General features: G+C 46.8%; 1 protein-coding gene across 1 annotated transcript in view; it reads left to right on the top strand.

The window, feature by feature from the left end:
• The first annotated feature begins 3,328 nt into the window (after positions 1-3,328).
• Positions 3,329-22,795, top strand: part of SNAPC3 (small nuclear RNA activating complex polypeptide 3) — a 31,290-nt gene continuing 11,823 nt past the window's right edge. Inside the window, exons 1-5 of the mRNA XM_056848971.1 lie at positions 3,329-3,570; positions 5,560-5,634; positions 11,403-11,487; positions 13,923-14,027; positions 16,336-16,485. Of these exons, the coding sequence (XP_056704949.1) occupies positions 3,329-3,570; positions 5,560-5,634; positions 11,403-11,487; positions 13,923-14,027; positions 16,336-16,485 (657 nt within the window). The remainder of the gene's footprint in view (positions 3,571-5,559; positions 5,635-11,402; positions 11,488-13,922; positions 14,028-16,335; positions 16,486-22,795) is intronic.

Below are 22,795 nucleotides of genomic sequence, written 5' to 3'. Positions count from 1 at the left end.
GTGAGTAATTTGTGTTTGTGTGGGTGTTTGGTATCTGATGAAGGAAGCTTTGGTTCTCGAAAGCTTACCCCAAAAATCTTGTTGGTCTCTAAGGTGCTACTGGGCTCAAACCTTGCTGTTCTACTGCCGACCAACATGGCTACCCTCCAAAACTGAGTAATATGTTTCACTCAAAAAGGGAAGGGAAGAGACAAGAGGTGAAGCAAGAGAGCACAGCAGGGATTCATACCTACCTTTCTGAGCAGAGATCCAAGTCTTCAGGCAAGAGCTCAAATGCCTGGGCAGCCCATAATCCAAGAGGGGACCTTTACAGCTGCACAAGGAAAGCAATCCTGAACACATCTACTCAGAATCCTATTAAAAAGGGTTCCCAACTGCCTGGTTGTGGTGGGCAATTGCCTGTCAATCAACAGGCTGCCCGCTGACGGTCTGCAGGCGGATGCAGAAAGGGGGGAATTATCCCCACCCCCCGCGTTTTCCCGGGAATGCTTCAGCCTCCCCTTCCAAACTGCATGCCAGATTGGTTTGGAAAGGGAGGCTGGGGCCTTCCTCCTAGCCCTGCTGTGTGTACTCTCTGATCTCTGAGTGTGCACACAGTGGGGCTTTGAAGCCTCCAGCCTCCCTTTCCACGCTGCAAGCCCGATCGGTCCCAATCTGACTTGCAGCGTGGAAAGGGCCTTCCTCCTAGCCCTGCTGTGCACGTGCTCTGATTTCTCAGAGTGTACACACAGCAGGGCTTAAAATAATAGAATCATAGAGTTGGAAGGGACCACCAGGATCATCTAGTTCAACCCCCTGCACAATGCAGGAAATTCGCAACTACCTCCACCCCACACCCCCAGTGACCTTCCCCCCACACCCCTCAATAGAGCTGCAGTTTGACTGGGTCACCAGCAATGATCCAAGCAGGACTTCATGTTTAATCCTAAAGGCACATCATGGTGTTCAAGGAATGGGAAAAGTTTTGCAGCTGCACTCGGCAGGTCAAACCATCAAAAGCACACACTCTGGATAGATTCTAGTTGTAGGGTAGAAGTTGGGTTGCCAACTGCCAGGTACTGGAAGATATTACAGCACACTTGCTCAATGTTATTCTGATTAAAAAATTCCAACCATCAATAGTGTCTATTGATGATTGGATATAGACACTATTGATGGTTGGAATTTTTTTTTATTAGAATAACATTGAGCAAGTGTGCTGTAATATCTTCCAATAATTATACCAGCACCAGAGGTGGATTTTTTTGATTACTAAATAACTTCCAGGTACTAGCTGGAGATCTCCTGCTACAACAACTGATCTCCAGTTGATAGAGTTCAGTTCACCTGGAGAAAATGGCCACTTTGGCAATTGGGCTCCATGGCATTGAAGTCCCTCCCCTCCCCAAACCCCTTCTCTCCTCAGGCTCTGCCCCAAAAACCGAAGAGAGACCTGACAACCCTAGGTAGAAGTTTGAATGGGAGGAGGGGAAGGAGTCCTTTTTCCTAGGATTAAAAAAGGGGAGGGGACTCTGAGCAGGTTAACCAGTATGCTCCCTGATTGGCAGAAAGCAGGAATTCTCATTCCCAAATACGGAAAGGTGGGGAAGTCTTAGGGCAGGGAAGAATGTATTAGATGTGGGCCTGGTTACGTCACTGAACTGGGCTTGCTGGAAAAAGCTCTCAACTAACTAGTCTTCAGACATGTGAGGAGGGGAAACTCTCGACTGAAGATGCTAATGTGTGGTACTCTTATAAATCTGCTTATAGGAGGTGTAAGGAGTAACATGAAGAATTAACCTTCAGGCACAGTTTGTGAATTTCCTTTTTTCAGTTGATAATTACATTCCAACCCCAAATAAGATCTATGTGGTTTGAATATGATGTACAGATATTGATCGTATGGGCCTGGATGTCCAACTAACCACCTGATAAGAGGGTAGTAGAATTCCTACAACTGGCATTCCAGGAATGTGTAATATTTATATAGGGTTGCCAACTGCCAGGTGGGGCCTGGAGATCTCCTTGAATTACAACCAATCTCCAGATGACAGAGATCAGTTCTCCTGGAGAAAATGGCTGCTTTGCAAGGTAGACAATATCCTGCTAAGTTCCCTCCCCAAGCTCCACCATCCTCAGGCTCCTCCTCCAAAATCTCCAGGAATTTTCCAACTGGAGTTGGCAACCCTGTGTTTATATGAAACAATACCTTATATAAATTCTGTAATATGTGGGATGCCTCTCTAGAGTGCTTCGATGACAGCTATGTCAACAGCCACTGTGACATAAGCAGGTCTACTTGGAAGTAAATCCCGTGTAATTCAATGGTGCTTACTCCCCTTATCTTCCTTCTCTGTGTGTGTGTGTGTTCTCTGGCTGCTCTTTACCTGGATGAAGACAAAAGTATTCAAGAATGGGAATTCTGAGACTTCAAGTAGCTAACAATTGGTAATTTAGACTAATAGGAGGTTATTTAAAGGAAATCTCAGACTAGGTTTTAAGGAGTAGTATAATAAGAAGAAATATATGATTCAAAACTACTAAGCGATATAGTACATTTTAGCTAGGGGATATTGGAGTTTGTTATCTATGGCTTGTTAATGTAGATTTTTCCAGCAACCTAGTTGTCAGCGTAGAATATAGCAATGATATGGCACTCTTTAGAAGGTTTAATATACTGTATGTATAGTTCTATGTTTGATGTTATGGTGTTTATTGTGTTTTTGTACTGTTTTTATATAAATAATAAAATATAAGTAAAAAAAAAAACAATTGGTAATTTAACATCTTCCAGTCTTTGTATCATCTAGGTAATATATATTTCTCTTTGTAGATTTTGTAAATGAATTTAAATTTCATATTGCTAAAAATATAAATGAGAAAACTACTAATAAAAATGTTGTTTTTGCACTTTCAGTAATTAGCCAGCATACCAGATATCTTGTTTGTGATACTGAATTACTGACAACCTGACCCTTTCTTGCTAATTATGAGGAAATAGCACCATTTGCATTATTTTTCACATAACCTGTACACTGATGTTTTCTGAACCCATACCTACACTTGCAACAGAGACCTGCAATAAATAAGACCTGTTGAATTGTACCGATGCAATTAATCTAGCAGGCCCACGCATGTCCTCCAGCATAGACAATGCATACCTTTTTGGTATGGAACGTGTATGGACATTTCTGTTCCACCCAGTTGGTTTTCAGCATTTCCACAATGCATTTCAGGAACGACCCGGGGACCTTGCCCAGGGGACCTTTCAACGAGAGAAAACACAACAAGACTACAACTCCCACAATCCAACGCGCGCGCATCCCGCCTTGGCCTACAAGCCGCGAAGATGGCTGCGGGTAGTAGCCGGGGCGGCGGTGCTGGGGGCGTCGTTCCCCACTACGAGGACGAAGCGTCGGCGACGCACACCCAGGTTTTCCACGCGGCCTCTTTTGGGGCCGCTTGGAGGGAGGCGCTGGGCCCGCAAGACCTGAGTCTGCAGGAGGCGGCGCCTGGGGACGAGGAGGCCGCGGTAGCCGAGGAGTTCCGCTGCCCTCTGGACGTCGCGTCCCAGCTGAGGGCTGTGTGCAGGTACCTGTAACGGAAACCGCCGCCGGACTGCAGAGCTTGCAGGGGCCGGCCGCTCAGGGCGCATGCGCAGGGCTTGGTTGCGCGCATCTCAGCGCGTGGAAGGAGCCCTCCGGGGCGCGTTTTGCTCAGAAATCAACCCTCTTCCGCCCCGCTAGTCGGGCTAAGACCTGTCGGGGCGGCAGTCCGATGCACGCTGGGAGTAAACGCCATTGAATTCAGCGAGAGTTATTTTATTAAGGTTAACGGTTTAGATTTTAAGCATTGTAATCCGATTTCTAGGTGAAGTATTGCATTGGATTGGAAGTTGAATGCAAAGGTGGCAATGAAGTTATCAGAAAGATAGAGGAGGAGAGAGGGGAAGTCAACGTCAATATTTGAATCAATTAGTTATATAGAATAGAGAAATATTGTTTGTATCATATGATTATGTTAACGAATGGTGGAAACTACTGTACTATAAAAAACAATAAAAAAGTTATAAAAATTAGTTATATAACTATTAGTTATATAACTAATTTTTATAACATTTTATAACATTTATAATTTTATAACATTTTTATTGTTTTTTATAGTGCAGTAGTTTTCACCATTCATTAACATAATTATATGATACAAACAATATTTCTCTATTCTATATAACTAATTTATTAGTTATATACTGTACTAAATTAGTTATATAGAATAGAGAAATATTGTTTGTATCATATAATTATGTTAATGAATGGTGAAAACTACTGCACTATAAAAACAATAAAAATGTTATAATTAGTTATATAGAATAGAATATAGAGAATAGAGAAATATTGTTTGTATCATATAATTATGTTAATGAATGGTGGAAACTAATGTACTATAAAAAACAATAAAAATGTTATAAACATTATATAACTATTAGTTATATAACTATATAATTAGTTATATGGAATAGAGAAATATTGTTTGTATCATATAATTATGTTAATGAATGGTGAAAACTACTGTACTATAAAAACAATTAAAAATGTTATAAAAAAAGAATTCAGTGAGAAATATTGTCGAAGGCTTTCACGGTCAGAGTTCATTGGTTCTTGTAGGTTATCCGGGCTGTGTAACCGTGGTCTTGGTATTTTCTTTCCTGACGTTTCTTTCCTTGGTATTTTTTTTCCTGTCCTTCAGTGTTACTCCTCTGAAGATGCCTGCCACAGCTGCTGGCGAAACGTCAGGAAAGAAAAGACCAAGACCACGGTTACGCAGCCCGGATAACCTACAAGAACCAATTCAGTGAGAGTTATTTCTAAGTAAGCACACACAGGATCAGGTGTAAAGCTCCAGTCCTAAGGGTACCAGGAGCCTGATCCTCTATATTTCTTTGTAGCATGGCTCAGTTGACACTGTTAGTGGTAGCTTCAAAAGTAGGATTGCATGCTTATCAGGAAACAACCTTTTATTGGGGGAGGAGGTTGGAACTAGTAGGGATGTCATGTTCAGTTAGAAAGACAGTTGTGCTGTGTCAGAAGAACTCTGGGATTCTTTCCCCAGGACTCTTGCAGCACCCTGTCTGCAGAGGGAGCCTGCTAGGCCTATTCTGTCTTGTTACAATTAGTTTGTGAAGTGGCACTAAGCATCACTTGACCCATCATTGATGAAAGTCTTGCTCTCGTGTTTATGGGGCCTGTCAGCATCACTCTTAAAGTTCCACTGGAATGTGGGTGTGCAGAGGCTCTTTTTGAATGGAATTGCACTTTGAATAGCAAGAATGTTTGCATATACTCTTACATGTTTACATGTCAAAGCAAAATGAGAATGTGCATTTGTAAATGTGTCAGGGAGCCGCAGCTATTTTCTTACATGTACATGACACCCATTCTTGTTGCAAAAAAGTACAAATGCAGCACACATACGAGCAGGGCAGTATGTCAGGAAAACTGTGTTGTGTTTTTTTGTCCAACTTTTCGCACATGGGTTTACATGATGACTTTACCTAGGAGCTGTGTGTTTGTTTTGTTTTAGCATTGATGCATTAAAGAGCCCTGATAAAGAAGACACAGAAGAAATACCTGAAGACTCCAATCTGGTCACTCTCATGTATGTTGCACTTGATTGGAATCCAAATCCATTCTTTAACTTTACTACTATTGTGTTTTGCTAGGACACTCTTTATTTGTTGTTTGCTAGAGCAGGCAAAGAAGGATTAACCCCTGTCCTCTGTTTAAAGACTGAACTGACTACAAATGATGAGTACTTTTGAGATCCTCCTGTCTACAGCTTTACTTTTGTCTGGAAAAAAAAAACTTGTGGGGGTTCTTCTTCCTCCTTCTCTGTCACCTTGTTTTTCAGCCAGAAGGAGCTATTTGCAGTAGTGTTCCATTTTGTCTTCAGGGGAACTTGACTGGAGCCTTTTTCTTGGTTGCTTCTTCCTTTGATGGTTTGTAGTCGTTTCCCACTGGGGCAGGAAGGAGCAGAATGTTAAATCCAGTGGCCTTGAGCTTTCACTGCCAGAGTTTGCAGTGCGAAAAGGAGCAGAGCTTGATGCTTTTGCTCAAATATCTGTTGAGTTTGGCTGCAAGCCTGGGAAAGATAAGCAGCAATGAGTCTGTCAGCAATGGAGGCTCACCCAAGCATGCTAGCATTACAGACTCTTGCTGTGAGCCTCATTGTACAGCTGCCTCCTTCATCCCATCAATCTTATCCCTCCTGGCCCTAGCCCTGGAAGAGGATGGCTTAACACTCAAGATGGGTGAGGTGGATTGCAAGGGTGGCTTGGGAAAGTCACCATCTCCCTCCCAGGGAAAAATGGCCATGTAGAGTGGAAATAGAGATGGTGGGAGTCTCCTTCCTCAGAATCTACTATTTCAGCCTCATCCCATTTTGACAGAGTGATTACGGAGCAATTACCACATGGACCGGTTAAAGAGTAGAGAAAGCTTTATTCAGGAACTAACATACTTGGTAGTAAAGAAAACAGATAGAGAGGTTCCCGGCTACCTTGTTAGCTGGGAAAAAGAGAGTTCTGTTTTGTGGAACTTCTGCTTGTAGGGAGAGTGTTAGGAAAGCTAAAGCTCAGTATGAACTTAGGCTAGCCAGAGATGCTAAACACAACAAAAAAGGGTTCTTTTCCTATTTACAGAGCAAGAGTAAGAATAAGGACAAGATAAGCCCATTGCGGGGACCGGAAAGTGACATTGTAACAGGAGATGAAGAGAGGGCAGAACTCCTCAATTCCTACTTTTCCTCTGTCTTTTCTTGCGATGGAAGCGGTGCTCAACATGGCTTAAACAGAACGCATGATGAGAGAAGGGATTTGCAGCCTAGAATTGGTATTGGGGTAGTGCACAAACACCTAGTTTCTTTAAATGAAACAAAATCCTCGGGGCCAGATGAATTGCATCCAAGGATACTCAAAGAACTTGCAGATATAATTTCTGAGCCTCTGACCATTGCTTTTGAAAAGTCTTGGCAAGCGGGTGAGGTGCCAGAAGATTGGAGATGGGCAAATGTTGTCCCCATCTTCAAGAAGGGGGAAAAGGAAGATCTGGGTAACTACCGACCCATTAGCTTAACTTCTATACCTGGAAAAGTTTTTGAACAAATCATCAAACAGTCAGTCCTTGAGCATTTAGAAAGGATGGATCTGATTACTAAGAGTTAGCATGGGTTTCTCAAGAATAAGTCATGCCAGACTAATCTTATCTCCTTTTTTGAGAAAGTTACTACCTTGCTGGATCAGGGAAATGCTGTAGACCGGGGTGGGGAACCTTTTTTTTGCCAAGGGCCATTTGGATATCTTGGACATTATTCGGGGGCCATACAGAATTTATATATATAAAATTTATATAAAACAAAAAGTGATCAGCAGTGCAGTCTTATGCAGGCCTACTCTAAATCCTACTCAAGTCCAGTCAGCAGGGCTTACTCATTGGAAAGTATCAGTATGTTTGTCCTGCAGATGTCTAGGATCTTAACCTATTGGCAACCTACCCATTTTGGCCCAGAGAAACTATGAAGTACATTTTGTTTGTTGGGAAATCTTACATGCTACCTGGAACTTGACTTGGATGGCCCAGCCCAGCCTGATCTCATCAGATCTCAAAAGCCAAGCAAGGTCGGCCCTGGTTAGTACTTGGATATGAGACCACCAAGGAATACCAGAGTCGTTATGCAGAGAAAGGCAATGGCAACCCACCTCTGTTCATTTCTTGCCCGAGCCAGCAATGCCGTGGATTGATTTTAGAAGGGTACAGATTGGGGAGGGGCACAGAGTACAAAGAGAGATGCTGCACGTTTGGTAGTCCATCCTGCACATGGGACCTTCTGCATGCCAAGCAGATGCTCTACCTCTGAGCCACAACCCCTGTCAAGCAGAGGCTCTACCCCTGATCCACAGCCCCTGCCAAGAAGATGCTCTACCCCTGATCCACAACCCCTGCCAAGGTGATGCTCTGCCCCTAATCCATAGCCCCTGCCAAGAAGATTCTCTGCCCCTGATCCACAGCCCCTGCCAAGGAGATGCTCTCCCTCTGATCCACAGCCCCTGCCAAGGAGATGCTCTCCCCCTGACCCACAGCCCCTGCCAAGGAGATGCTGTACCACTAATCCACAGCCCCTGCCAAGGAGATGCTCTCCCTCTGAACCACAGCCCCTCCCAAGCAGATGCTCTCCCCCTGATCCACAACCCCTGCCAAGGAGATGCTGTACCACTGATCCACAGCCCCTCCCAAGCAGATGCTCTCCCCCTGATCCACAGCCCCTGCCAAGAAGATGCTCTCCCCCTGATCCACAACCCCTGCCAAGGAGATGCTGTACCACTGATCCACAGCCCCTCCCAAGCAGATGCTCTCCCCCTGATCCACAACCCCTGCCAAGGAGATGCTGTACCACTGATCCACAGCCCCTCCCAAGCAGATGCTCTCCCCCTGATCCACAGCCCCTGCCAAGAAGATGCTCTCCCCCTGATCCACAACCCCTGCCAAGGAGATGCTGTACCACTGATCCACAGCCCCTCCCAAGCAGATGCTCTCCCCCTGATCCACAACCCCTGCCAAGGAGATGCTGTACCACTGATCCACAGCCCCTCCCAAGCAGATGCTCTCCCCCTGATCCACAGCCCCTCCCAAGCAGATGCTCTCCCCCTGAGCCACAGCCCCTGCCAAGGAGATGCTCTCTCCTGATCCACAGCCCCTGCCAAGGAGATGCTCTCCCCCTGATCCACAGCACCTCCCAAGCAGATGCTCTACCACTGATCCACAGCCCCTGCCAAGACGCTTTACTGAAGCGTGCCAGCCAGGAGATCCAGCAGGGAGGGGCTGGCCAGGGGGCCCTCCGGCTGCTGCACAGGAAGTGCGTGCCAGCCGGGAGATCCAGCAGGGAGGGGGTGGCCAGGGGGCCCTTCGGCGGCTGCTCGGGAAGCGTGCTCCTGCCAAAGGTTCAAGCAGGGAGGGGCTTGGCAGGGGGCCCTCTGACTGCCATGCGGGAAGCGCGCCTCGCCATCTGGGAGATCCAGCAGGGAGGGGGTGGCCAGGGGGCCATTTGGCGGGTGCGCGGGAAGCGTGCGCCAGCTGAAGGTTCAAGCGGGGAGGGGCTTGGCAGGGGTCCCTCTAGTTGCCGTGCGGGAAGTGTGCGCCAGCTGGGAGATCCAGCAGGGAGGGGCTGGCCAGGGGGCCCTCCGGCAGCCACTCAGGAAGCGCGCGCCAGCCGGGGGTTCAAGCGGGGAGGGGCTTGGCAGGTGGCCCTCCGCAGGTGGGCCGGGGGCCAGATAAAATGATCCCGTGGGCTGTAAATGGCCCACCGGCCGGAGGTTCCCCACCCCTGCTGTAGACATAGTTTATCTAGATTTCAGTAAGGCTTTTGATAAGGTTCCACATAGTATTCTAGTTGACAAATTGGGAAAATGTGGTTTAGATCCTATTACTGTTAGGTAGATCTGTAACTGGTTGATAGATCGCACCCAAAGAGTGCTAGTTAATGGTTCCTCATCCACTTGGAGAGAAGTGACTGGTGGAGCGCCTCAGGGATCTGTCCTGGGCCCTGTGTTGTTCAACATCTTTATAAATGATTTGGATGAAGGAATAGAGGGGATGCTTATTAAATTTGCAGATGATACTAAATTGGGAGGGGTAGCAAATACAGTAGAAGACAGAGCCAAGATACAGGATAATCTTGACAGGCTGGAGAATTGGACTAAAACTAATAAAATGCACTTCAACAAAGACAAATGTAAAGTTCTGCATTTAGGTAGGAAAAATCAAATGCATAATTATAGGATGGGGGAGACTTGTCTGAGCAGTAGTGTGTGTGAAAAGAATCTTGGGGTCTTAGTAGACCAAACACTGAACATGAGTCAGCAGTGTGATGCGATAGCTAAAAAGGCAAATGCAGTCTTGGACTGCATCAACAGATGTCTAGTGTCCAGATCATGTGAAGTGATGGTATCGCTTTACTCTGTTCTGGTTAGACCTCACCTAGAGTACTGTGTTCAGTTTTAAATTCTGAACCTAATTCTTAATAATGCCCTTTAATAGTTTACTATTCCCTGAGTTCAGTATTTTACGAAATAGTTAAATGCGCTTGGTAAGTGATAACTAATCAATAACATTCTAATACCTGACTCATATTACCTTTTGATTTGTTTATACCAGGCCTCTCAGAGTTTGTGACTCTCTAATCTCAATATGGCCATGTATCATGGCTTGCAAAGCACTTGACAATCCTCCTTCTTATCACTGTTTTCTGCAGTCCCAGGCAGCAAACAGGTATATTGGGTTCCCTGGAGGACTGTCATACAGGGCTGTATTAGGTTTGAAAAGTAGAATCACAGGCTTGCAGGGCTGGCTTTCTAGGGGTGAACTTGACGTCCCAGAGGTCATGTGTGACAAAGGAACATTTCTGTTTCTACACACAATGAAATAGAAACATATATAAATCAAGTTACCTGTCTACAATTTTTAGATCTTTCTTTGTGAGGGGAACGGGTTGTATCTGAAGATTTTGAGTGTGTGCATTGTTAGGCAAGAACCTGTAACATTTAATATGAACCTGTAACATTTAATAACATTTAATATACACATAGGGCTATAACTAGTCCATTCTGGTAAGCATTTTCTGCTTAATTCCTGAGTGGCTGTCTGTTTAAAGAGCATGAAAGTAAAGACCACAAAGGTACTTTTTTATAGTTATCCATTGGAAATAAAATATCAGAAGCTGCCATTTACTCTATCAAAGGGTAATCCAGTGTAAAGTGGCACATGTGAACAGGAATTTGAACACTGTTGAGAGATGCTCGACACTTTGCAGTCCCCAGCAGACTTCTCCCACCCACACCAATTCCTTGTGCTGCTTTGGAGAATATTTGCAAAGCCCTTACTTAAGCTATGCAGGTTTCCTGTGGGGGTGGTAGATGTCAAAACTCTGCAAGAGGCACCATTGATTGGCGGTTGAAAGGTTGTATACTTGGAAAGACATAGTTTCAGTGGCTAAAACTTCTCTCTGGAAAGTTATCAGTCAGGGTTCCTTTAAATACAGGCTGAATATAAGTTGGTACAGGCCAGTATGGAGTATTGATAAAGAAGTGGCCAAAAGTGGTATTTCCCATTTTCTGGTTCTAGCTGGCCCCTGAGAGAGACAGTGCTGGTTTAACCCCCTGTATCAAAATTATCCTAGCTGGGATCCACTTCTCTGTGCCATGTTTGCTGGGGAAATGTGTGAACCCAGTCACATGGACAGGGGCATTTGAATAAATGAGACTGTTTTGTAATGTAAAATGCTTGAGTCTTTGTGTGGTTTTAGAGTCCTGTTTTTAGAGCCTTTATGCATTTTTCCTAACATGTACATCATTTTTTCCTTCCTTTCTTCTATAGAATTAGGAAGAAGGCCCTGGAGAGGAGAGAAGAAACGCTCGTTATAGATCGTGCAGGTAGACTAGAAACATTTAGTCATGAGATGGTGAGGCATCTTTCTCTCGATCTGTCTTCCCTACATTCTCAACGTGACAAGTGAAGCTAATGTTACAAGTACCTATTTGGTTTTTTTAAATTAAGGCAATGATCCTGGATGGTTGTCAATCAAACTTAGATATATTCTCAGTATTATTAATCTACATTTTGCCTGGTAGAGGGATTGAGAAAAATGGCACAGAGAAAAGGATTTTAAAAGGGTTAAAAATCCTCCTCCATTGTTGGTGGTCTAATTTAATTTTCAGAGCCCAGCAGCTGCTTTTAAAAACAAACAAATGCTGGGGATCCAGTCACAAATCTTTTGTCTTGCATCTCCTTTGGCCCTCAATTGAGAGTGATGGGCTTCATTGTTTACAGCAGTGGCTTTCCACCTTTCCAGGCTTAGGATTCACTGAGCTGAAGCAGATCATGGGAAGGTGGGGGAAACACACTGGTGCCAATGCCAGGGCCATGGAAAACAGACCTGGAGCTGGGAACAGGGAACACAAGCCAGGCGGTGTATTCTAGTGATGAACAAGCCATAGAGGAATCTGTTCTACCACTGAATGACCTCACCTCTCTGTCCTGCTGCACTCTTAGCATGCATGCAGAGCAAGGCGGGAAGCATGACATACTTGATCTCTATGCACCAGATCCTTCCAAAGGGCAGTAAAAAAAAAAGTCCAAGAGGAGGGGATCTTCAACCCATGTGAGAGTCCTAACTCACTTCTCTGCAGGGAGAGGTGTATTTCCGTCTATATCTGCTTTGGTTAGGAAGATGGTAATGTATATGATTCTGTGGTTAAACATAATCTATAGTAAGTATCCTTTAAACAGCTTTTTGAACTTAGAACTGCTTTTTGAACTTAGAAAAATATTTGTTCTTGATGGAATCCAAAGATCAGTGATGTACAATAGAAACTACTTAGAGTTGTCAATTTTATGCACGTATAAGAAAATGGAATAGACTGCATGCCACTAAATTGGTGCAAGCTGGCATTCCTGGGGCTTATTCTCTCTAGATTTGGGGTTGGATCCTACCTAAAGCTGCTGCTCACATAGCAGGGGAGGTTTTTGTTGTTGTTGCTGCTGATTTCCCTTCCCTTAGCTATTCCTGATGGCCCCCCATGTCACAGGAGCAGCATTTTGGGGGCATTTTGGAATGCAGTGGGGGGGTAGTTGGCTTTCACAGATGAAAACCCTTCCATTTGTAGAAATCGGGCAGGATCCAATTTTTTGTAGATATAACTGCATTAGTGGAAAATCCTAATGAGTGCCCCTTTTGCAGTAAACATGGCTTAAATATTAATAATGATAAATAATAATGCTAAAAAGGGTTGCAAAACTGGCCCATGGGCTTTGGTTTTTTTTAAGTAGGCTTTGTTTATCCCAGTTCAGAACATCTTTGCTTTAAAATCTCTTCCTATGTCTAGCACTGTAATGCTAAGGGTAGGAAACTTGGTGGAATCATTTCCTGCCCCTCGAGGTACAGTGTAGTACAGATTAGTAGTATAGCTGTTCAGTGTTGCTCTCATCAGCTACCTCTCAGCCTCTTCTTATCTTTAATGCAATTAGAGAGCATCATTCTGTTAGTCCGTTTCCAGTTTGGACATACACTAATCATGACCTTTGGCTCTGTCGCCTTTTATGGATAGCCTCTTAATGTGGATTATAGTCACTGTAGGTGGCATTCAGGAGTTCTGACATGATATGATGCTCAGTAGCATTTGGCCAAGTTATCTTGAGCCAGTGTATAGTGAAACACTCATAGGAGAGAGAATCTGTGTGAAACTAGGATGAGTGCCATGAACTACCCTGTGAAATGAGAGATCAGAATTTGGTCTAGAAAAGATCAAATGCAAAATTCTGTGCTTAACTGAGGGATGTAACACATAGATAAAGGTAGTTTGGTTGTGTTTTGAAGAGGCCAGTGTTGGTTTGAATTTTGAAGCTGGCCAAATAAAGAGATATGAGTCAGGAAGTCCCTCATTTGAATCTTGTCTCTTTCAAGCAGATGACCTTAGGGAAGCTATACTTTCAGCTCTTTTGTCTCCAATATCCGAGAGTCAGCTTGGTGCAGTGGTTAAAATGTTGGACTAGGACCTGGGAGACCCAGGTTCAACTTCCCATTGTGCCATGAAGCTTGCTGGATGGCCTTAGGCCTTTCACTCTCTCTCAGCCTGATCTCCCTCACAGGGTTGTTGTGAAAGTAAACGTAGGAATGGAGACCAATTAATACTGCCCTGAACTCCTTGGAGGAAGATAAAATGTAGTAAATAAAAACAAATATGGCCATCATACTGACTGTAGCCTTGTTTTGAGGATTGCAAGGTGATAAAAAAATTAGTTGAACATTCTGAAATAATTTATAATTGTTAGCTTTCTCTGTCAGATCTTGTGGATTGTTGTTCAATGAGAATTAAAATAATGTTCTTTTCTTTTTAGGAATCTCATGCAATTGGAAAGAGGCCCGAGGATCCCGTAAACTTAGTCAAGGAGGGAGAGCTTGTTTTAACCCTCAATATTTTCTATCCAGTTATATTTCAGAAGGTTAGTGATGCTTTTCTTTCTAAAAAATAATTTGGATTGTAGATGGTTGACATCTCTTGTAGTAGCTTGTTCACAAACAGTCTGGATCCTTTGGGGCAATTCTAGGTGAGAAAGTACTGGGGATCTGTGCTCAGTTGTGCTCTAAGATGTTTGACTGTTGGTGGCTTTGAGTCAGAAGGACTTTAAAGTTACATGTTGGAATAAATCATTTAAGCAGGCTGGGTGCAACCGATCTGTTTTTAATCACCAAAAGTCCAATCTAAGTAGATCTTACAGTGCTTCCATTAGGGTTAGTTAGTTTCCAGTGGAAGGGAGTTTTAATTTTGGCACAAACTCCACTATGTTTACATTTTCAGTTTTATATAAAGCATGTCAAGCCATTCAAGTAGGACTCATACTAAAGAGATAACGCAAAGGTTGACTGGAGAAGGGAGGAAAGAGCAAAATAAGAAATTGATACTACTTAAAATGAAATAACACTTTTAAACACTGAAAAATCAGACAGATTCATGGAGAATAGGTGTATGAATGACTATTAGCCATGGTGATTAAAGGGAATCTCCATATTCAGAGGCAGCAAATCTCAATACCAGTGCCAGGAGGCAATATCAGGGGGAGGTGTTGGCTTTTGTGCCCCTATTTGTTGGCCCTGCAGGGCAACTGGTTGGCTGCTGTGTGAAACAGGATGCTAAGCTAGATAGACCACTGGCCTGCTCTAGTATGGCTCTTCTTGGGTTCTTATGAAAAACTCCAGAGTACCAGCTGTAGCTGATGAAACTTTAGTGAAGAAAAAAAGCTTAGAACAACTTCTAGATATATAGAGCAGCACTGTGGTTCTGAACTAAGAGAAGCCTGGTACTTTTTCCCTTTAAGGCCAGCTGCCTCCGCAGAAGGTGTGGTGGAAAGCGAGTCTCTGCTAGAGGGCTGTTTACCACAAGTAGAGCTTCTAGGGGGCGGGTGGGGAAGGAGAGCTAATCCTAGGTGGAGCAAGCTTGTTTGATGGGAGTGAGACTTCATTATGGGGAGTCTGGCTTCCTTTGCCTACTGAGTCACCTGCCACTGCATCAGCACTGCAGCACCGTACAGGCATACACTAACTATAGGGATAAAAGAGTATGGTTAGGATGCTGTCTGGTGACTTTGGTTGCATGCACTGGATCCGGCTACCTATTCATTAGCTGCGTGCCTGCATGGTGCTGGTGCTGTGGCCTTGGCAACTCTGTCCCTGCCTCATGAATTCCTCTAGTAAAGACACTACATCCCCCTCCCCCTTCAGGGGTGGAAAATCCTTCCCGTGCCCCACCATGTAAGCCATTGCCACTCACGCCCTCTTGTTTTCCAAACAGGGGCACACTGATTGTTGTTATATATCATATGTACTGCTGCAGAAACTAAGGGAAAGCGTACTGTTTCTGTGTTGCAAAGCCTCAAAGTGCTCGGTAAAATGTAAATGTTTATTGATACGGCACCAGCCAGACAACAATAAATATATACTCTTATAAAACACAAAGTTATAAGGCACCAGGCATACTCATAATAACAATATAAAATTCCTTACATAGCAAGAAGTTAAAAGATTAATATTCATTTACGTTTCCGAGGCCCACTCTATGAGCGAGTCTTACAAATGAATGCACAACATTTAGCAACCTGCTTTGTGACTGAGGCATTCCCCCTCCCAAGGTAAGTACTTGGTTTTTCCCTCTTCAGAACTAGCAGTAGTTTTTTTAAGTGAGGGAACTATGATCTTTAGTGTAGCTTCCTCATTAAAGGGACACTTAAGGAAAGCATTTTCGACTGTGACTATTTCTCCCAACTTGCTGGAGCAGTCTCTCTGATCTCAGTACCTTCTTATATCTACCTTCTAAAATCACTGAAGGTAGGGCTGCGCATCTTGCCAGCGTAAAGGCCCTCCTATACTTATTCACTTCTAGCAGGAATAAATAATCCGCTAGTGCTAGGACAAATCTAGACCTGTCGGGTGCCATAAATGCTGGGGAGATCGAGAGGTCTATTTGGCATTCAGTGTCAAATAGCCTTTGCTTGATTTCCTGCTTTGCCCGCTCCCTGCTCAACTCCAGCAGACTTACAGGGGCAAAGCCTAGGCTGTTGATTCTCCCTATAGTTGACTTCCACCACCTGGATTTAAAGTTGTCACTGCGGAGTAGCGGAAAGAGCCCTTCTGTTGCCTAACAAAGTGCTCGGTATAGTGGCTTACTGCCTTCAGCATGTGCAGGAATTCAGTGTCAGAGTCTGAAATGCTTGGATTTGGGTTATGGTTGGTTCTAGCTCTTGTTGTCCTCTGCAGCATAAGACCCGCAAGCCGTATCAGACGATGCTGGTTCTAGGCAGCCAAAAACTCACCGAGGTCAGAGATTCAATTTCCTGTGTCAGTGACCTTCAGATTGGTGGGGAGTTTAGCAGTCATCCTGACCTAGCACCAGAACATATCAGTAAGGTATAGTAACTTTAATTTTTAATATGCTTAAAGCTGGCTTATATGTTTTTTTAGTCCTGAAATGTTTAACTGGAATTTATTGCTTTTGAAAATGCGCTTAGCAAGTTCTGGGGTATATTTTGGCTATGAATTGCTTAAAGTGTAGGTACAACCATTTCTGGGAGAAGGGAACCTTGGGTACTTACCGTGAAGGTCCTTTCTTCTCTGAGGTAAGGAGAGCATCTTGCTAGCGACGGGTGATTCTCTTCCGGTTCCTTGGGACAGGCAGGATGTAAACAAACAAACTTCCTGTTTCCTGCTCCTGAATCACCCATTCCTCAGTTTTAATACTTTCCGAGCTAGGAGAATATCAGGAAGAAGTAAACTCGCCGTGTTACTGCGGCGGACATTGAAGATGGAGCCCAAGTTCACTTGAACATTTTATTTAGATGTGCGGTACACCTCAACAAGGTAACACTACTAAGGTAACTGTCGTAGACACATAGAATAATGTAGACATACTTGTCTGTACTGACAGGGATCCCCCTGTCCTGAGTATGCCTGTTTAGTAATATATGTTTAACGAGAGTGCTCTGTAGTTGCCCAGGGTGGGCCCAAGATGCTCTCCTTACCTCAGAGAAGAAAGGACCTTCACGGTAAGTACCCAAGGTTCCCTTCTCTCTCTGAGGGGGAGAGCATCGTGCTAGCGACGGGATGTCCAAGAGCTGTGACGGTCTCAGGGTGGGTTAACGTTCAACTACTACATGCTGAAGCACTCTGCGGCCAAAGGCTGCATCCGCCGAAGAGTAGGTGTTGAGGCGGTAGTGTCTTACGAAGGTAGAGATGGAAGACCATGTGGCTGCCTTGCATATTTCCTCGACGGAGGCCTGCTTGTCGAAGGCCGCCGAGGTAGCCGCGCTCCTTATGGAATGTGCTGTGATGCCCTGTGGTATCGAGACGCCGGCTGCCCTGTATGCCTCCACGATGCAGGTGCGTAGGGTGCGGCTGATGGATGCTCTGGAGAGTTTCTTGCCTTTGCTAGCTCCAGACACCGAGATGAAGAGGGAGTCCGTCCGTCTGAACGATGCTGTGCGTTCCAGATATATGCGGATGGTGCGCATCATGTCTAGGGTGTGCCAGTCCTTTTCCCTGTCATGGGTTGGTCGCGGGCAAAAGGAGGGCAGATGGATCTCCTGCTGTCTGTGGAAACTGGAACCCACCTTGGGTACGAATGTCGGGTCAGGTCTGAGGACCACCTTGTCGTGGTGGAATACGCAGAGTCCCTCCCTCATGGAGAGAGCCCCCAGCTCAGAGACCCTGCGTGCTGAGGTGACTGCTGTTAGGAACAGTGTCTTGAGTCGAAGAAATTTGAGGGAAACTTCCGTCAGTGGTTCAAAGGGGGGTCTGGTCAAGGCTGACAAGACAACATGAAGGCGCCATGATGGGAAGAGGTGCCGGACTGATGGTGCCTTCTGATCGACCCCCTTGAGGAAGGACTTAATGTGAGGATGCTTAGTGGTGCTGTATCCCTCCGTGACGGGATTGACTGTGGCTATAGCGGCCAACTGTCTACGGAGGGTGGACGTCCTGAGTCCTTGGAGCACTCCGTCCTGTAGAAATCCTAGTAGTTCAGCTGCGGATGGTGTCGTGGGGTTCGCATCTTTACGACGGCACCATCTGACGAAGGCCTTCCAGGAAGAGTTATATATTCTCTGTGTGGACGGCCGTCTAGCTTCCAGTATGGTGTCGACGACGCCGGGTTGGTACCCGTGGCTCAGAAGCCGTTGCCTCTCAATAGCCAGGCGGTCAGTTTGAGCCATTCCGGGTCCGGATGTCGAACTGGACCCTGCTGCAACATGTCCTGTGCAGAGGGCAGTCGCCAGGGTTCTTGTATGGACAACTCCATCAGGGTGGAGTACCACGGTCTGCGTGGCCAGTCTGGGGCTATGAATAAGACTGTTGCCCGTTCCTGGCGGACCTTCCTCAGTGCCTTGGGTATGACCGGTAGAGGTGGGAAGGCGTAAAGGAGTCCTTGGGGCCAGGGTGAGAGGAGGGCATCTACTCGCTCTGCTTCCCTGTGGGCATATCTGGAGAAGAAGCGGGGTGTCTTGTTGTTTGCAGGGGAGGCAAATAGATCTACTGCCGGCGTTCCGTAGCGATGAGTGAGGAGATGAAACAGCCTGTCGTTCAGTGACCATTCGCCCTCGTCTATCGTCTGGCGGCTGAGCCAATCCGCCTGGGTGTTGAGCTTGCCCTGTATATGCTCTGCCCTGATTGACATAAGATGTTTCTCGGCCCATATCAGGATCCTGTTCGCCTCCCCCTGTAGCGAGGAGGATCTGGATCCCCCCTGTTTGTTCAGGTGGGCCTTGGCGGTGATGTTGTCTGTCCGTATCAGAACGTGGCGTCCTGTGACACTCGGCTGGAACTTTAGTAGAGCTTTGTGGATTGCCCGCATCTCCAGTCGGTTGATGTGCATGGCCCGCTCCCGAGGTGACCATGTGCCCTGGGCCACCTGATGGTCCATAGTGGCCCCCCACCCCTCTAGGCTGGCATCCGTGAATATCTGGACTATGGAGTCGTGGATGTAGGGCTGGCCTTCCTGCAGGGTCGGGGCGTGTGACCACCAGCGTAGACTCAGTTTGGTGGCCTCTGGCAGGGTTAGTCGGATGTTTTTCTTTTGAAGGATTTGCCGTTGATATGGTTTGAGAAACCATTGCAGTGGACGAGCATGGAATCTGGCCCACGTGACCGTGCCAATGCACGATACCATCAGTCCTTGTAGTTGAACTAGGGATGATAGTCCGACTGACCTTGATCTTGTCAGGTGTTTGGCGAGACGGGCTAGTTTGGTAGCCTTGTCCTTTGGTAAGGTTAGAGTGTTGTCCCTGGTATTGATTAGAACGCCGAGGTGTCGAATCCTTTGGGATGGAGAGATGTTGCTTTTGGCTCTGTTGATGAGGAAGCCGTGGCTGCTCAGCACCTGGATGACTCTGGAGGTGTGATGGACTGCTGCGTCCGCCGTGGGTGCGCAGACCAAGATGTCGTCGAGATACGGGTAAACGTGTATCCCTTCCCTCCGTAGGAGCGCTATCAGAGTGACGAGAACCTTGGAGAACACCCGAGGAGCTGGAGAAAGACCGAAGGGGAGTGCCTTGAACTGAAAGTGAAGATCCCCAAAGGCGAAGCGGAGGAATCTTCGATGATCCGCATGTATGGGGATGTGTAGGTAGGCCTCCGTCAGGTCTATCGATGAAAGGAACATCCCCGGGCGTAGTGCTTCCACGATGGATCTCAGGGTCTCCATGCGGAAGTGCTTTGCCTGGACAAACTCGTTCACAAACTGCAGATCCAGTATGGCCCTCCAGTCCCCATTCTTCTTGGGAACTGTGAAAAAGATGGAGTAGACTCCTGAGAATCTCTCTGGCGTTGTAACCGGTTCGATGGCCTGTATCTGCAGAAGATGGCGAATGGCCGACAAGGTCCTGTTGCGTTTGTCGCGATTGCGTGGAGTGGGGGACGTCACAAAGTGATCCGGTGGGAGGTGTAGAAACTCTATTTGATAGCCATGTTGAATGACGATCTGGCTGCGCCTGCTCCCATTGGCGCATGAAGAGTCTCAGCCGTCCTCCCACTGGCGCGGAATCGTCGTCATTGTTTCTTTGCCTTGAAATTGTGGCTCGGCTTGGCTGGCCGGTGGTTCTGGAATTGGTTTGGTCTGGGGTAGCGTTGCCCCCCTCTGTTGGCCCCTCGTGCGCCGGACCAGGTGGAGCGTCTTGGATCTGTTCTAGGTCGTGCGAGGGTGTGGTAGGCACGAAAGGAAGAGGAGGCACGGAAGTCCTTTTTGAGGTTCCCTGGCATGGCCCTCTTCCTGTCCTTAGTCTCTACTAAGATGTCCTCGAGCTTGTCCCCGAAGAGTTTGCCGCCTTGGAAGGGATAAGCCAGTAGCATGGCTTTGGCTCCTTGGTCGGCCTGCCAAGCACGTAGCCAGAGGGCTCGCCTGGTTACGGTGTTAGTTGCCATGGCCCTTGCTGAAAGAGTCATAGAGTCTAAGGTGGCATCTGCTAAGAAGGAGAGCGCCTTCATCAGCCTGTTGAGGCCGTCATTCGCCTTGCGTTCTTCCGGGGGAATAAGAGTGGCAAGTTTTCTTGCCCACACTATAGCCGCCCTCGCAAAAAAGGTTGCGGTTGCCGAGGCTTGGATGGATGTGGCCAATGCCTCGTGGGTCTTGCGGGAGGCTTGGTCAGCCTTTCTGTCCAAGGGGTCCCTTATGGAGCCCATGCCATCTCCTGAGAGAAGGCCCGGCGACTGGAGCGCCGCCACTGGTCCCTCTACTAAGGGCATGCGTAGAAGCTCCATGGCGTGAGGGGCCAGGGTGTAGAGCTTGGTGATGTTGCGGGGAAGAGGCCTGTTGCCCAGAGGCTTTTCCCACTCAAGGTTCAGTCGGTGCTCAAAATATTCTGGGAAGGGTACCACCTTGGTGGAGGGCTGCGTTCTGGGGAAAAACTCTTTGGGGCCCCTTGGTCTGCCCTTCCCCTTTTCCCCCTCATCAGGCTCTGGCACCTCGGTAAGGTCGAGGGCCATAATGGCTTTAGCTAGGATGCCCTGATAGTCCTCTCTGGGAAACAGGCGTGTCTGCTTCTCTTCCACTGGTTCCCCCTCCCCTTCAGAGGAAGAGAATTCGCCTTCCTCTTTTTCTCCCTCATCTGAATCATATTGCGAGGAGGGGGAGGAGGCATTGTCCTGCATTGTGTTGGGGGAATCTGGGGTCTTTCCCCTTGCCTTGGAGGTAGCAGGCTTAGTGGTCCCTGCAGCCAAGCTGGTGCTGGGTCTTTCTTCCCTCCCGGTTTGGGCAGGGGGATAATAGGTTTGTGCGACCCATGAACCCCCTTGGGTTGCGTGTGGGTGGGCAGGCTGCCAGCCCCCTTGGGCCGCGGGCTGCAGGAAAGGGAATTCTTCCCTGAGGACCTGCCTCATTAGGGTGAGGAGGTCGCTCTGGGGTGTCCCGGGGGGTTGGTTTCCCGATGCCCCCGTGGGCTGGGTGGGCTGGTGGCTAGGCAGGGACCCCGGGTTAGGCTTAGGCTCACCCCTTAGTTGTGTTGCCGGCTCGCTGGTCTCTTTTACGTCGGTCGCCGTCTCCCTGGAGCCCTCGCTGCCCCTGCGGCTTGAGTGCGCGATGGGGGACGCTTCCCGGCGTTGCCTCTTCCCGCCGCTCCCTTGAGCAGCGGCTGGGTCAACTGCAGCTGATTCGGGCTTCTTTTTGTTGTCCCGGTCCTTTTTGAGCCCGGTATCTCGTTGCTTCCGCTTGCCGGAGGAGGAGGAAGAAGCCTGGCTTTCGTGCCTCTCCGCGTTGCCGCCCTTGCGGCTGCCGGATGGCCCACGTGGTGGTTGGGGGGGGGCTGGGACTAGACCCTCCGTGAGCTCCCCCCGTTGGAGAAAGTCGTCAGGTGCCGCTTGGCTCGCCATGCGCCCGGTTTTCTGCCAGCTGGTCCGCGGCTGTTCCGTGTGCGGCTGTTCGGGGCTGCTATCGCTGGCGGCGGCGGGGGGAAACACGTGTGCTCGCCCCAAAATGGTGGACTATGGAGGAGGGTTGCGCGGAGCAACCCTAGTTGCTGCCTTCCCACAGCGAGGCAGGAAGAAAAACTGAGGAATGGGCGATTCAGGAGCAGGAAACAGGAAGTTTGTTTGTTTACATCCTGCCTGTCCCAAGGAACCGGAAGAGAATCACCCGTCGCTAGCAAGATGCTCTCCCCCTCAGAGAGAGAAAGGAAATAGCATCTCATGCTGTGATCATTTACATGGTCCAGAATCTGTATCCAAAATATGTGAAGATAAGAATGTATTCTGCTACAGCTTTTCCACTGTAGTTTCAGTTATCTAAATAACAAAATACCAGTGGACCAATATTTTATATTTTAATTCATCTGTATGTTTATACTTTAATTCATCTGTAATTCAATTGGAATTGCTAGATTTCTTAGCCACTTTTATATTATAGTATTCTTACATATGAGACTTGGAGATTGTGTACCAATATCAGTCCATAAGTAGGTGTTCTTGCCTAAACATGGGACTCTAGTATTTTGTGTATTTTATTTATTGACCCTTTCCTTTTTGGATCAAGGTATCTTAAATTTAAAACATACAAGGTAAAATAAAACTCCTAATAACACCCCCCACCATTCCTGTGGCTTACACTAAAAGCCCTAGCAAACAAAATCTTACATTTCTACATATGCTCTAGAAATCCTCTAAAATCAAATTATGCCTGTCTTCTATGTCTTTCAGAAGGCTTTGTTGATGTCCCGGGCTGAATTTAAGATATCTGCTG

The sequence above is a fragment of the Euleptes europaea genome, chromosome 4 (assembly GCF_029931775.1).
Source record: "Euleptes europaea isolate rEulEur1 chromosome 4, rEulEur1.hap1, whole genome shotgun sequence".
Classification (NCBI taxonomy): domain Eukaryota; kingdom Metazoa; phylum Chordata; class Lepidosauria; order Squamata; family Sphaerodactylidae; genus Euleptes; species Euleptes europaea.
This window is presented reverse-complemented; position numbering and strand designations above follow the sequence as displayed.